The sequence below is a fragment of the Lepeophtheirus salmonis genome, chromosome 14 (genome assembly GCF_016086655.4).
Source record: "Lepeophtheirus salmonis chromosome 14, UVic_Lsal_1.4, whole genome shotgun sequence".
Classification (NCBI taxonomy): domain Eukaryota; kingdom Metazoa; phylum Arthropoda; class Copepoda; order Siphonostomatoida; family Caligidae; genus Lepeophtheirus; species Lepeophtheirus salmonis.
The window spans coordinates 28,520,911-28,537,619 of record NC_052144.2 but is presented as its reverse complement, the minus strand read 5'-3'; the positions used below and the strand labels follow the sequence as shown (position 1 = coordinate 28,537,619).

The 16,709-nt window shown below is 31.9% G+C and overlaps 2 protein-coding genes and 1 long non-coding RNA gene across 8 annotated transcripts; 2 read left to right on the top strand and 1 right to left on the bottom strand.

The window, feature by feature from the left end:
- Positions 1-411: 411 nt before the first annotated feature.
- Positions 412-6,489, top strand: REPTOR (repressed by TOR). 6 transcript variants are annotated; one of them, XM_040725524.2, is made up of 6 exons: positions 412-665; positions 3,252-4,563; positions 4,638-4,857; positions 5,089-5,339; positions 5,407-5,529; positions 5,592-6,489. In XM_040725524.2, exons 2-6 carry the CDS (start codon positions 3,276-3,278, stop codon positions 5,654-5,656), a joined length of 1,947 nt encoding a protein of 648 aa, XP_040581458.1. In that variant the 5' UTR covers positions 412-665; positions 3,252-3,275; the 3' UTR covers positions 5,657-6,489. The 6 variants fall into 6 exon arrangements, with proteins under 6 accessions (XP_040581458.1, XP_040581457.1, XP_040581459.1 ...); XM_040725523.2 differs by lacking the exon at positions 412-665 and adding an exon at positions 1,272-1,664; XM_040725525.2 differs by lacking the exon at positions 412-665 and adding an exon at positions 1,803-2,878.
- A 778-nt stretch (positions 6,490-7,267) lies between these two features.
- On the top strand, positions 7,268-10,141 carry Nmnat (nicotinamide mononucleotide adenylyltransferase). Its single transcript, XM_040724443.2, has 5 exons — positions 7,268-7,700; positions 7,799-8,086; positions 8,147-8,248; positions 8,308-8,462; positions 8,622-10,141. Exons 1-5 carry the CDS (start codon positions 7,536-7,538, stop codon positions 9,703-9,705), a joined length of 1,794 nt encoding a protein of 597 aa, XP_040580377.1. The 5' UTR covers positions 7,268-7,535; the 3' UTR covers positions 9,706-10,141.
- A 3,613-nt stretch (positions 10,142-13,754) lies between these two features.
- Positions 13,755-15,255, bottom strand: LOC139907245 (uncharacterized). The gene is made up of 2 exons (XR_011783690.1): positions 14,151-15,255; positions 13,755-14,095 (listed from the first exon to the last, which is right to left on the bottom strand). It is a non-coding gene; the product is annotated as an uncharacterized lncRNA (long non-coding RNA).
- Between the last annotated feature and the right edge of the window lie 1,454 nt (positions 15,256-16,709).

The window sequence follows — 16,709 nt, the reverse complement described above, 5'->3', positions numbered from 1 at the left end:
AAGATTCATTGTTGAAAGAGAAGGAATAAAGAAATTAAAAAACAAAATTGAGTCATATATTATTACGATCAAGTCCAATTGGATTAAACTTGAAATACAGGAGGGATATTTCCTTCGTTCTTTATGAAAATTAACAAATGTATAGCCCTATCCACATTATTTGATTGATCAGATCCATATGTGTGACATTTGTATCAATGTGATCCTTAGTATTAGTCCATGATCATTTTATAAAATGAATACTACAACTTATTGAGAAGTTATCAATAACTATTATGTATGCATATACAATATTCAAGGAGAGTGTCGAACCGTTCAAAAAAAGTGAACTTTGACATTACGTACATACATTAAGCTTATAAATAAATGAAACTGCTGCTTTAAGAAACAAAAAATATCATCTTTCTATGTATATCCAATTTACGAGTCATTTGAAGACGTCTCAGTTTATTACAAATAATAGGCGGGGAGTAAACGTGATCCTTAAATGTATTCTAATATTTAATGAATAATAACATATGTTTGAGATGAATTAAAAAACAATAAACTCTCAAAACAAACTTAGTTCAAGAGGATTCTATGGCTTCGTAGAAATAATGGAAATTCAATGGATCAACACGAATGAATGGAAAGTAAAGTATAATTGCTTTATTCAAAACAAACAAGTGAGAATCCATTATAATCTTGTTTATTGTATTATCGATAATGGATTAATATAATTATTAACTCATTTCACCAATTTTGCTTTTATACATTTTTATAAGTTATAGATAATAGGACTGACTTTGAATATTGAATGTAATATGTATTTGAGAAAATTAGGTATTTAATTATGTTTGACGATCTTGTTGCTAGAACACAACAGCTATTCAAGGTCAAGTGTTGTTAATTAATTTCTATTTTATTATTGAATAGTAAATACAGTCGATCATGTGTGTTTGAATGTTAGAATAAAATCAAACTCCCAACAACTTGAGCACATTTTGATAAATTATAAATTGAATAAGTAATGACCGAAAAGATAATGAATCCCTGTATTATATAACGAGACATTCTTAATACTGTTATTGTCTGTCTCATTAGACGAAATTAGTTAACACAACCTTTCATTGAAATGATATGTAAATATACACAAAATAGTACATACAAACGTGGGGCCCCTCTCTTTGTATACATACATGGATTTACTTTTTTCCCCACATGAACTTTGTTTATTAAAAAAAAGAGATTTCATCATGGTCATAAGTATTTTTAAGGCCTGCTTTTTAGTTAGAGAGTAGTTGTGAGTGCTGTGTGGTAGAGAGAGAGCTGATTACGAGTTGACTGTAATACATAGACAGTACAAGTACTTTAGCGGATAGTGTTGACCACACAGCAGGGGTAAAAGGCGTGTGTTTGTAAAATAGGAAGAGAATGGCAGTTTAGGCTAGAGGTTCTTAGTCAGCCTTGAAACAGGACGCCATATTGAAAGAGAGAGAAAAGAGAAGAAAATAAACATATTGAGACATCGTTTCCTCTTTCTTACACACTACACTTCATTGTTCTTTTATTCCCAATAATCGTTAGATTATATATAGAATAGTGTTTTGAGAACTCAAGAAGCATAAAAAATTACTCACTCTAGTCTTTGGACAACAAGCCGATATCCATAGTTGGTTTTCTAAGTAAGTAGAGTCTCTTAAAGTATGCTTGCTTCTTCTTTTAAGCTATGATTTTATATTATAATTGGGGAATGTAAAGAAACAAAATGATGGGAGTCAGAGAGAGGGATGAAGATGGAGAGAGAGAGAGAGACTAGAAGAGATTGACTCATTACGTAAGAATTGGAATCTCATTGGATTACTAACAACTATTAGCATGGATGAGAAAGGAAGAAGAAGGACTGAGTGGATCCAGATGAATACATAAAGAAGAAGGGCATGGAGCTCCTCTCTCAATCCCTCACTCTCTTCCCCTTCTCAGCCTCTCATCTTCCTGATTATGATGAAATAATCTACATTATGTCATAATAGAATATCAATAATTAATTCGTCAATTGACGTGTTCTAGAATATCTCTGTAATACATTTTGGAATGCCAATGAAATGATAAGAGAGTTGTTGTAGGAGGGACGCTACATCCCTTAATATATCGTTCCTTTTCCCCTGTTCCATAATGAATAAGAGTGTTTATTACATCAAATACTTTGAATTTCTATGTAATAAATTCATAAAAGGGGGAGGGAATTGAGAGAGTATTAGTTATTCACCTAATAATGAAGATCAAACCAAAAAAATCTGCAAATGTTTATACAGTTTTTGCACATATCACGTGGGACATGTTTTGGGGAGCGCTTCAATAAAATGAAAAAAGTCGCGCGCTTTTAATCGTGGCATTTATGTAATAACGACGACGCCGACGACTTCTACTACAACATTTACATAGACCATCTGAATAGTAGATACTTGCTTGACTATTATGCTATGTTATGTTACTAGTTAAAAAATATATATTAAAGAAGAAAGAAAGAAAAAGTCCTGCTTCAAAGATTCAAAAACTCAGTACGCATTTTCCATGTTACGAGATTGAAAGCAATCATAATATTTATTTTGCTTTGTGTGTTCCCTCTTGTACTGATATTCTTACATATGTGTCATTCAGAGTTTGAGTTATTCACGTGAAACTCGATCATTTTGTTATCCTATTCATCATAGTAATCATACTATCTCAATATTAATGGGTTTAGTGCTTGATAAATTGGTTTGTGGATGAGAAACTTGTTTTAATGCGTGACATATAGTGCTCAAAAAAGTTGTGTTTGTTTTTTAGTACGTAGAACTTCCAAGTATCTTATCAAAACACCATTTGATAACGCATTTTGTGACCTTTCTTTATTTATGTGAGTTCTTTCTTTCTGTCATAGTACTACTCGCATTATCGTGATAGCTTTCTCCCCCCCCTCTCATATCCATTTTGACTAAGATATTAATTACTTAGTTTTTTTATCTGATCATTAACTGTTTGTAAACTATTTTTGGCAAATCTTCAGAAGGGAATTGTCAAATTTTTTAGAAATATACACACACGCTCTATAACACACTAACGTAGACAGGTAAAAAACAAGAAGAAAAAAAGATTAAGGAAGTAAAGATTTCGTTTTTTTTAATACATTTTTTTCGCGATCCACGTATATAAATTTATTTCATTGTATCATTATTTAACTTTTTTTGTACCTCTACTAATGGTTATTTAATATTATTTTTCTCTTTAAGAAACCTGATGATTAATTCATCACCATGTCAATTGAACAAAATGGAACTTCCGATGTCATAAATAGTTTTGAAAGTATTTCTCCTTTACATTCAATTCTTGAGCAACCCCTTGATCCTGCAAATCTAATATTTGACTTGAATGATCTACTTCGAAGGGATCCTACTCTCTCAACTCTTTCAAATAGTACACTGAAACAAAAGGAATTATTCCTAAATCCAAATAACTTGGAAGCTCAAGCATCATCTCTAGCATTGCCTCCAGAAACTGGAGTACCCATACCTAAAAGGATGAATGATGAATTGAATAACCTTGATGAAATCTTCAATGGGAGCTCTGAAAATGATAGAGTCCCAAATCTCTTGAATAGTTCAAACTTGGATAGCAGTGGCACACAAACCTTTGGCTCATCTTATAGCTCAGGATTTGAGGCTAGTCCACTTGGACCAACTTCCCCCTGGGATAAAAGTATTGTTAAAATGGAAATGGAGATGAATTTGGATATGGGGAATCAGGGGATGTTATATGATGAAAGTAACCAGCAGCCCACATTAGCTCAACTAAATAGTCCTCCATTAGAAACGGATTTTAATTCAGAATTGAATTGGGATTCTTTCTTTACGAATGACGAAGCACGAAATGTGACATTGTCTCAGACAATCAAGCCTTCCATTAAAACCACATTTTCACGACCTATTAAGTCTGAAAGCACCTCTGAAAATCTACTGTCGTCCTCTGTACCGACTCAACCACATGGAAACAGTCCTTTAAGTGATATTATACTACCGGATTTCAATCCAACCAGTCCTGGAAACATTATTGCAGTTTCTCCCAGTGTAATTAGTAGTGGACCTCCTCCTCGTTCCGCCTCTTTTTCAGGCCAAAGGCCTGTAATAGTGGGACCTGGTAAAGCACCATCTCATGCTGGACCCGAACGTGTTTCAACCCTTCATAAATTGTTACAAGCTCAAAATAGACCTTCTCCAGTGAGATCACCAGAAAGTAGAAGTAACAAAACTCTAATCCAAATGAAAAGCTCATTACTTTCCGCATCCAATCCTCTTCTGAGTCAACAACTGTCCAAATCAGCTCCGAATCAGCATTCATACTTAGAACGTTTAATGTGGACACGTCGAGAGCCTAGACCTCATATTAATTCAGTTTGCTCTGTCGGTGGAGAGTCTTCCATCACAGACGAAGTGAATGATGTTTTGAATGGCCTTAGTCCAACAGATTTACCAGATATTGCTAGTGATGACGAAGATCCCGATGAAGATAAGAACATGGAAAATGAAGAGGATTCCTCAAATGATGGTAATTACATATCAAATAGTATTATTATTTTTAATATTACTCACAAAATAATATTGTGAAATATATCTATCTAGATATCAGCGATGATGATGAGGACTCTCCAGATAAATATCAATCCACTTCAAAACATGATGCTAAAAAAGAGAGACACTTTTGGCAATACAATGTACAGGCTAAGGGTCCTAAAGGCCAAAAAATAGCTCTCGAGACTCGGATAGACGATCCTCATGAATTAAATGATATAGTGGATCCTGTATTTGCAGGAGATGTTAAATTACAAGGAATTAAGCACAGGTAATTGTTAAATAATTTTGTGTTAGATTCAAATATTACTCGAACTCGCCCGATTTTTGACTCTCTCCTTTCTTATTAAAACAACAGTTGATTTATTAAAAAAAGTAAAAATTGCATTACATATTTTGAGGACATTCTCAAAAACTTAAACTCTGCCTAACTTTAAATCTAGCACTATTATGATCCGATTTTCACCATATATGTTTTTCTTTTTCTCGTATGTATGAATAGTGGTAAGGCACGAAGGGGTGATGGCAATGACTTGACTTCTAACCCAAAGAAATTGGCATCCATCGGAAGAGAATTAGAACAACTAAGCAAAGTGATCAATGATTTGACTCCAGTTAGTGAAATGCCCTTTGCAGCTAGGTGTAAGAGTCGTAAAGAAAAGAATAAATTGGCATCAAGGGCTTGCAGACTTAAGAAAAAGGCTCAGCATGAAGCTAACAAATTAAAATGCTGTGGTCTTCGAGACGAACACCGTGAGTTAAATTATTAAAAAAGTCATTCATACGTATAATTAATATTTTATTTTATATCTTTCTTCAGAAGTACTTATTGGATTTATTAATCGGTCCAAGGAAATCCTTAAAGCAAAAGTGGATCCAAATAATCTCATTCCCCAAAGCGATTTAACGGCTGAAATGGATCAAATGGTTAAGAAGGCTAATAGTAAGAGCAATAACACACACTTGAGTCTAAATTTTAATAATGTAACTTTACATCTCTTATAGAACAAAAAGTAGCTGGATCATCGACTGATTTTGTGAACAAACAGATTGAGAAATATTTGTCTTGAACCATAGGTGTAATTTGATTTCATTTGATGAGGAATTGAAATGAAAAAAATGAAAGAAAGAATGGCTGTGAATTCCTGAATTTTTTTTTCTCTTCTCCTTTTTGCTTGTAAAAGAAAGTGCGGGTCTAATAATTGGATTTTTAAACATTGTTTTTTATTATGTATTTATTTTTAATCATTTTGCAAATCATAGATGAGTAGCAAATTACTCACCGACACAAGTTCTGTCCTTAAATAGAATTCATAAAAAGTAAAAAAATGTATAATACAAAAATACCCTTCATTTTATTCATGTTAGGTTTTATTTGAATACACATAATCTCTGAAGAGTGTTTATCGTTCAAGTATAATAAATTGTATCAAATGTCCTGTGATATAACACATATAAAATCTTTTTTTTTTTTAAATTTTGAAAGTCATACTTTTTTTTTTCCTAGAGGTGTTAATATAAATATTAATGGAAAGTATGTCAATTTTGTAATATTTTAGACCCATCCACCTTTCCCTAAAAAAAGTTGTACTATTATATAATTTTAACATATGTTTGTATTTGCACTTGCAAATTTTATGAAGGAAGAAGACTTCCTTTCATCCCTATTACTTTTATTAAAAAAAATCTATATCCGTTTTTTTATTAAATATAAATTATTGTATTTTTTTTTCGTCGAGAGCATTGCTTCGTTTTCTATTTTAAAAAAAATTCCATATTTGATAACTAATTATACACGAGACCTACAATAATATTGTATCATAGTTACTTTATCTCATGAGGACTAGATTTATGAATGCAATTTTTTTTTCTTCATGTTCTATAATAAACGAAAGCTTAATTACTTTAGATATTATATTCAAATAATATATATTATATAAAAGTTTAGTAAGACGTTTTAATAATATTACTACTACAAATTATGACTGTTATTATCAATTTAGCTATTTTTGTATCGATTAAAAAACAACAAATTATCTGGCCATTTTGTGTTACAATAATGAGTAATTACATATATATATAAATGATTATACACTTAAACGTGTACGAGTAAGATAGATGTGGTAATCCCCCTTAACCTTTTATCTAAGAATATTTTTGGGAGGAATTCTCATAATTTGAAAATACAGACGATATTTATAAATGTATAATAATATGATCTCCTCTCCAGATGCTTTTATTTTAGAGATAACGATGGTCAATGCACTAAAGGAAGTTAGTTTTGTTACTCTTAAGCTTACATAATATATTATGTTGCTATGAGAATATCATTTGATCAAAAGAAGGAGGAGAACCTTTGATTATCTCAAGGACATGGCCTTGAATGGTGTGGTAAAGTTTTAAGTATAATAATATTTACTTAAAGCTCAAGATAATAATATATTGATTATGGTTCATTAAATGTTATGATATTGACAGAAGATTGATCAATGAATTGGAAGAGAGATCTACCGCCAGATAAATAGATTATTACGAGAATAGCCTCACTAGAGGTGTAAAAATTTCCTCGTCTAAATCATGTTTGATAGACAACATATCTGCTGACAGAGATCACTATAAAAATTATAGTGCTCCTTGCTCGATAACATAGCTTTGAATTTTCAAAATAAGAATAAATAATTAATAGAAGCATTAGTATCTTGCTGGTTACTAACTTTTACTTGCTTAAAAAATGTATGCTCACGAGGATTTCGAAATTTTCACATCCCTAAGTCTGACGTTCTCTCTGTTTCTTCCTTTTTTACTGTACTACTATTAATATTGCGCTTTCCTTTCGCGAGTGATGACGAATGAGAAGAAATAACAGAAACTCTAGTTTTTTATTTCGATTACATACAACTTCATAGTCGTCAAATTGTCCACTCTCGTCTTGCTATAAAATTGGGGGAAATGAGTAGGATCAACGTGATTTTACTTTCAGCTGGGTCTTTTAATCCCCCAACTCATATGCATTTGAGAATGTTTGAGATTGCCAAGGATTTTCTGCATCAAAATGAGAAGTTTCATGTACTTGGAGGCATTATGTCTCCTGTGCATAATGATTACAAAAAGGAGGTGAATAGACGCGTTAATTTACTTAGTTTTAATCAATAAATATATTTCAAAAAAACTAACTGAAATGTATATTAATATTTGAACAATTCTGCTTCCAGAGTTTATCGGAGGCCAACAGTACTCATCGTAACGCTATGGTGAATCTTTGTATTAAAAAAAACCCCTTTCTTAAATTGTCAACATATGAAACATCCCAAGATAGTTGGACGCGTTTAAAAATAGTTCTGGAGGAACACAAACGACTCCTCTTGTCTTCTTCTCAAAAACAGGCACCTTCATGGATGCCGGAACGATTTTGTTTGAAAGAACCTTTTCAGATTTTGTTTTTATGTGGTGCAGATTTATTAGAATCATTTAGTGTTCCTGGATTATGGCTTGATGATGATGTAATCGCAATCCATTAACTTAAGTCGATTTATATTCATTATTAATATCCTCTATTTCAGGTTGAAGTTATTGTAAAAGATTTTGGTTTAGTCGTTATTTCTCGGGAAGGCTCCAACCCAGAAAAGTTTATTTACAATTCGGATATCTTGACTAAATACAAAGTAATGATTATATCAAAAGAAATTAATCGATACTAAATACTCTTTCTATTATATTATAGAATAACATCCATCTAGTCACCGAGTGGATAACTAATGATATAAGCTCAACCAAAGTTCGGAGAGCGATGAGGCGTAACGAATCAGTCAAATATTTAATTCCAGATGAAGTCATAGAATATATTTCGGAGCACGGTCTTTATGGTGCAGGCAAAAAGTAAGACGGAAATTTAATACTCGATATTGATTTAAAAAAATATGTTAAACTTCTTTTGATATAAATTAATGACTAAATTTTTCATACTCAATAAACCAACCTTCTATTTTTTTTCTTTGCAAAATTTTATTTGGGAAAATTATAAATTTTATCAATCAGTGAGTACTGTAATTTTATAGAATCAATTTCTGAAGTATGTAGTCCTTCCTGCTTGCCTGAGATTCCCCACCCCTTTAACTCTAGTTCTAATATTCCTCAAAAAATTACTTCTGAGTCCATTATATCGGAATGTTTAAAAAATATGACAAAAATTGATTCATTTGACTCTGATGATGACATTAAAGACAACAGTACTTCATCTTGTACAAGCTCTGTTCAATCACGACTGAGTCTAATAAAAAGTATCACATCTCCAGTTGTAGAAGAAATAAATGGTGAAATTGTTAGTACTCCTAGTGATGATGAGATGAGTCCTCTTGAAAGAGATTTCACAAGCCGTGAGGCCCGACTCTCTCCCATGCAAGGAAATTCACTTCCTCTTATAGATGAAATTGATGAAACGTCTATCGAAGAAGAAGTCTATGATTTAGAAGCTCTCAAAGAAGCCCTCATCCTCGATGAAAAGAATGCACAAGTGGAAGAGACAGAAGGGTTTATAGAGGAGACAGTGGAAGAGAACATTGAATTCCATTCAGTAATAGAAAAACAACAGGAAGAAGTGCGAGAAATAATTATTGAAGAATTTCTCCATCCAGATGGCGAAGTAGTTGAGAATAGTGTTCCTCTTATTGAGGAATGCCCTAAAGCCTCAGTGTCTCCCGATGTAACAGACTCTCTATCAACTGAAGAATTCGATAGAACAATTATTGAGATTGGCCCAGAGAAATCCCTGACTCATAAAGACTCGATTGACTTTGCAGACATGCCACCACCCCCTCCTCTTCCTTATTCAGAGTCTCCTGTGTTACACAATACTGACACTACGGAAAAGAGTCTTAGAGAGGATGAAGATATGAATCAATACGTCGTAAATATAAATATTGTAGTAAATAAAGATAAACCCGAAGAGTTTAAGTCATTGGAAAAAGAAGTTGTTATCGAAGAAGTAAAAAAAGAAGAAGTATTTCCATCTCCTCCTCCTCCGTCTCTTCCAACTCCGAAATTATATGGAAAGAAATCTTCAAAAAAGTCTGAAGATAAAGTACAAATTGAAATAACAAAAAAAAGGCATCATTGTGATTAGTGACAAAGAGTCTTTTCTATAGAGAGCTACAATCTCTGTGCACTACCTACGTACTTAATATTATAGGCTTTATAGGAACAATATTAATTTTATATAGATATAATTTACATGTTGTAGGTCCTTTGCATGATCTGCTTCAATTCTATCATGAAGCTTTCTTCTGGAGTCCCTTAAAATACTCGAGCATGATAGTTCCTTTAATGAATTCTTAAGTTAGTTTATTTATTGTGAATGTGCATTTGTCTCATTTAAATTAATTTCTGTGTTCTAAGGTGAATCATTAAAATAATAATAATAGATTATTTATTAATTAGACATAAACGAGCATGATGCCTCATTATTCATTATATATACTTATACATAAAATTGCGCGGTTGATGTTGCATTAAAATCCTTCTTCCAACTTATCGATCAAACTTATCCGACTTAATAATTCCTTATTTTTTCTTTCTCTCTCAAATTCTATATTTTTATGCGTCCACCACAACCTAATTTCAATATATTAAGAGCTAAACGTCCGTCCCCATGTCTGAACGACATTCAAGAGCAAGTTCACTGAGCCTTGTTAGTGGACTTGGCACATCATCTGTATCTGGAACATCTGAGTCTGGTCATGTTAACATTGATGAGCTTGATGATGATCAGCTCAGAAATGCCGTTACTGGCTTGAAAGACAATTTAAAAATCAATAAAATGGAAACAGAAATATTTGAAAGTTACTACGAGCGTCTAATGTCTGGGAATTTGTCCATCGTGAATACATCTTCTACACAATCTAGAAAAACCTCTGCTACTCAATCCTCAAGTATGACTCCCGAGAGTGATTCCATCATACAAACTCCCTCTTTATTGGATGGTCAGCGGGGAGGGCGATTGAATCGGTGAGTTATTTCAGTTTTATGTTTATACCTAGGGTTGTGAAAATTGTCCAAATCCTTGTAAAGATACACTTCAAAACAAAAATAAATATAAAATATGTATATATATTTTGGTAATCTGCAAGATATAACTATAAGTGCTCTTGTTAATTATTTCTAACTATTTTGAAAATTAAAACGCATTAGCGAGTTAGGAGTACTTTACTTTACTTAGTGATCTTTTTCTCTAGATATGTTGTCTATCAAACTTGTGAACATATACTTTTCCTTTTTATTAGTACTCGGGAGGATCCAAACAATTTTCCCATCTCCGTTCATATCTACTGATAATGTAATACGTATCAATTTATTTTAATAGTAAGAAATCCTCAAGTCGTACAAGTTTGGCGAGTAGACACAAATCCATGAAACTAAGTGTAGAACAGCGGTGTGGCATTGCTCGAAAAGAAATGGCTGGTATTGAGTTCGAACTCAAAGTGGATAGAACATCTTCCTATAAAAAAATAAGAAATGGTAATTACATTCTTAAGGAAAGGTCTTTGCGTATCCAAGAGCTACATAATGGTATTGAGCGTCAAGAGTCCATTTTTAAAAATGGAGCCCATGATTTCATTAAGCTAGACGAAAGTGAGTTTACCAATCCAAAAGATTGCTTTTATAAACTTTTAAGTAGTATTTTGAGCCATGAGTCTCGATTATTGGAAAAAATGAAGACAAAAAACAGTGTTATTCAATCCAAGATTCTTCAAACAAGTAGTCAAATCAAGAAAAGACTTGCCATTGTAGATGAGATAGGAACCGTTGATCATGCCCAACTCTCCATTGAGAATAATAAATATGTAAAAGATCTAGAATTTATGGAAACAGAGTTAACTCAAGATAGAGGGGATCTCCGTAAATTCCGACAACAGATGGACAAATATTTACAAAAACGTTCCTTCAATATAAAAATGCAAGGAACAATTCTACAGAAGATAGAGTATTTAAAAAATACTCAAGCTTCTCTTAGTTCTCAATTGAAACGCTCAAAAATTGAAAATGATAATATACTAAATGAAATTAAACGGCTTCAGAAAGAAAATGATACCTTTGGAAGAGAGCCCTCGACCATTGATGAACTTTTGTCTCATTATCTTTTAAATGAACAGAATGAGAAGGATATTAAACTGTTTCAAAGGAAGAAAAATTTACAAAAACTCGAGGCCATGCCAAAGGGAAGGGCAAGGAGTGATCCTCCTGGTATTCAAGAAATGGAATCAACTCCTTATCTATTTAAGGGATTAACATATGATTTATATTTCTGTAAACCTGATGATTAACATATCAACATTGTTATGTTCTAATTTTTACTCGGACATCGATCCTTTTCACATTGTATTTGTAATATATTTTTTAAATCATTTGTAAAAATTTTTTTATTATAAAAAAATTATGAAGTTAGTCTAGATCAGTGGTTCTTAACTTGGGTTCGATCTAATCCTAGGGATTGGACAAAGGTCCAAACACACATGATTCGTTATGACACGCTCCCCTTGAGGAATTAAGAAGGGTTCGGTGAATATTCATATGAAACTAGTGGGGTTTAGTACTTCCAACAAATTTAAGATCCAGTGGTCTAGATTACGTTATCCATAATTAATTATGTGAGTTCTTTGATAGTTTTAATAATAGCAATAAAAGTTTAAAACCGGCTGAAAGCTTTATCATTTGTCACATTAACGGAACGAATAAATGTCATGTTTTCACGCAACCTTTTGTAACATTTCCAAACTAATTCAGCTTGTGAATTAAATTATTTTGGTAAATATTCCATATACAAGAGCGCTCCCTGACTAAGTGAATGTAACCTTTAGATATTATTGACTAGGTGTTTTACAAAAAAAAATAATTAAAAAAATCATATTTTTCCTTCTATACCTATTTTATATGGTAAAAAAACCATTTTGATACGAAAATCATGTCTCTAGCTTCAATAGTAAGGAAACTATGCCCTATTTAGTAGCGAAATAACATGCCTTTTTTTCGTACAGTTTACGTAATAACCTACACCAAAAACTGTGATCTAATAAAACATGATATTTCAATAAAACAACACAACTTTCTTAAACAGAAAGAGAATTGAATGAAATTTTCAGGAATTACAGAAAACAGTACTGTGCAAAAGATGATTTTTTTAAATACCTGCAATTGAGTGTTATAATATGAAATTCGATTATAGGATATCTTCCCACGCTTTCAAGACAATAAATTATAATTATTGGTAAAGGACAAGAAAAAGGAAAGGTTAAAAATTACTACTATGTACTTTCAACTGTGCAGTCGTAAAGATTGAAGGTTCTAATTTCGGGTTAAAATTTATGTAATTTGCATATACAGATTGGTTAGAAACTTTATAAAATACAAGATAAATAAATGTATTTACGTCGATTATACCTTTTATTCGATCCATGACACCTTATCTGGGATTTTGAAGACCATCTTGAGATGACCTATTTTCCAGCAAATGGTGGGATTAAACAAAACAGCAGATTGAAAACAAAACGAAAAAAATAACTAAATAATAATAATAGACTGCGTGAAAGATTAAGAATTTATATACATTAAATATCAATGTCGTCAAATTGGTTTCCCCCATTTAAATATTGAAAATGTAGTAATTCTATAGGGATTTCCAAAACTCATAAAATCGACATTTTGTAACATACCTACAAATACAGTAGATCTCCGGAACTTTATCATAATTCTTTGTGGAAAAAGCGTCGAAAAGCTAGTTTCGATTCATCTTTTCCAGAATTTCAAAAATCCATAGCTATTCTATGAAAGTTAAACTTTTTTGAAAAAAAATGAAAAATTAAACTTCTTTATAATAATTAAAAAAATAATAGGTGGGTGGCTACTGCCCCTCCAGCCAACCACCTGCTGACGCCCTTGGGCTGTCAACAAAGTTGAATGGAGTTTATGTTTTTCGCTTTGTTTGTTTGTTAGTTAGTCACCAGGATTACGGGAAAAGTTAGTAATCGATTTTGATCAAACTTGTTACAAAGATTATCTAAGGTCACATTAAGAGGCCATTAAATTTTGATAGGTCAAGGAACAAAATTAGAAGGGCAAATAATTGTTAACTGGAGTTATACACATTAGCACGCGTGATATTTTTTCTAGTGTGCAATCTGAAGAGTGTTTTTTATATTTCAAAGCTGTTATGGTTATTAATTCATTCTTGAAAAGATAAGATCTATGCATAAATTGTAATCCCGAGTATTTTTGCTCATGAAGGACGGAGAGTAACGCTGAGGATTTGCTGAGGAGTTATAAGTTGAAGTATTTGATGTATTCAGAGTAGAATTGAGATCGACATCGGAGCTATTCCAGTCTATGTTGTTGCTACCAGATACAGGGTGGTATTTTTGTTTATTTCCAGAGATTCAAATAATACTATAATGGAATAGGCCCGGCCTTTTATAGTTGCTAGTTTAATATATATTTCTTTATTTTCTTAAGCTGTTTACATTCTTGAGGAGAGAACATATAAGTATTATAAACGTTTAAGTATAACTATGAATTTACTTGCTGATCAATGACGGAGAGTAACGCTAAAGATATATAAGTGTTAGTTCTCATTAGATAGTTATTATTATTGTATCATATCTGCCATATTCTAAAAAAAAGCTATTTATCAATCAGATTCACTAGTTAGAACCATGTTGTCTGCTTTGGAGTGTTTGAACAAGAACAATATTATTTCAAACTATTCGATATTATATGTAACCCAGGCCCAATGTACTTTATTTAGGAGGGGGTATATAATATATTCCAAGGGGCATCCACAGGGAGGAGGTTGGAGGGGCTGTAGCCCCCCCCCCCATATAAAAAAAAAGGAATTTTTACTAAAAATTTTGCAATTTGTTTTTCACAAAAATTTAACTTTCCAATTTTTTTTACAAAAAATTTAATTTTCTGTGAATAGCTATGGATATTTGAGTCTTTTCTCAAAAAAAAATATTAAATTGACTATTTTTTTTTTTTTTTCAAAAAGTTTTATATTTGAAATACAATTTTTGATTTTTTTTTGCAAAAAATGTAATTTTTTTTAAATAACTGTGGATTTTTGAATTTTTTTCCCCAAAAATAATACTTTAATTGTACTTCTACCCGGAAGAAATGCAGCTCTCCATAGGAATTCACCCATCCACTTTTCTACGCCAGCAAATTTACCTATATTGATTTTTCACGAAGGCTCCTACAATAAGAATCTAATCAATATATATACTAAAAAACACCTGGTTTTTTCATAAGGCTCATATAAAAATCTGTCTTTTACTACCACCTATAGCTTCAAATTATGACCAATTTAGTTATAACTTACTCTCAATACCTACCTATGATTACTGTAATCAATAAAAGTGTCTTGATATGAATAGCCGTATTCAATGACTACTATATATAGTTTCCTGAGAAGTAACTCTATAGTTGGAAGGATTGAAATAAATGGAACAAACTCAATACTGTTGACTTGGCTTTCAATTAGATAATGGAATTGCTTGAGTCTAAGTCGTACAGGTTTGGCGAATAGACACAAATCCATGAAACTAAGTGTAGAACAGTGGTGTGGCATTGCTCGAAAAGAAAGGGTTGGGTTTGAGTTCGAACTCAAAGTGGATAGAACATCCTCCTATAAAAAATTACGAAATGGTAATTAAATTCTTAAGGAAAGTCCTTGCATATCCAAGAGATACATAGTAGTATTGAGCGTCAATAAATTTGGTTTAAAGCGTTTAAAAATGGTTATATTTGTCTGTGTGTCAACAGAATATCGGCAAAAGTTACGGTTGAATTTGATACGAAGATTATATATGGTCAGAGTATGTGGCCATACCTTTTGTAGAGCCCTGGAGTCCACTGATGAGACATGTTCATCTTCCTGGTCATGTCAGAGATTGAGAAATTCAGCATTTTCTTAAAGGCCGATTTCAGACACGAAAAGAGAGGTCAAGGTTAAAAATACTTAATTGACAATAACTTCAGAACATATTGAGGTACAGAGCTCACATTGGGGTTCTTATTAGTGTTGTGTTTGGATCTGGAAATCCTAGACCGGCCTGAGAAAGTTATATTTTTTGTTGGACCGAATTAATTCGGCCCAACATAAAAGCTCGGTCTGGACCGGTCTCATATAAAAATTTAGTTGTGATTGGTTAAAAGGAAAAGTTCGGTTTAGATCGGTCCAAAGGAAAAATTCGGTTTAGTTTGGTCACCAAAAATCGATCAAGATCGATTTTACCTATAAATTATTCATAATATGTATTTTAAAGTACAATGACGTCATACGAAGTTTAAACATAGATAGCTTTGATGATTTTTAATCCCATCGTCTCTAATATGTACACAGTATGTTCTAGAACATACTGTGTACTTTTGAGATGTTTTGAAAAAATACATGACGGTTGGTCTAAAAAAATAAAGAAATTTGGTCTCTCAGAATATATTGAACCGAAAAAAATCGTGGCATAAATTGAGACTATAAAAATTCGTTCCATAAAGTGAGAACGAAAAAAAAAAAAAAAAAAAAAAAAAAAAAAATCCCAGGTCAAACTAACACAAAAAGTCAAGAAACGTATAATTGACTTTAGAACAAATTAAGATACAGAGCTGAAATCGTCCCTTTTTGGCCCACAATAGATAAATAGAACGAACAATCTGTTGAGCACGAAACCTTCGCCTAAAATCAAATTGAGTAATGAATCTCAATTTTTTTCCAAAGTTATGGTCGATTATGCATTTTTTACGTTTTGATTTACCTTAACCTTTAATCTCTCAAAATTTAATGACCTCTTACAGTGACAATAAAAATCTTCGTAAAAAGTTTAATCAAAATTCATGTGTAAATTTTGCTGTAATCCTGGTGATTCACAAATAAACAAACAGGTGCAAAAACTTAATCAACCTTCGTTCAACATCGTTGACGGAGGTAATAAAACTTATTAAATTTAACATGTCCGTATATTTTGACATTAACATATAGAACAAATGATACTTAATTTTTAGGCAAATGACTATTCTAGTTAATTATTGTATTTCAGCTCATTAAAGGCCACAATACTCAAACAACTTTGGATTTCCTTAGAA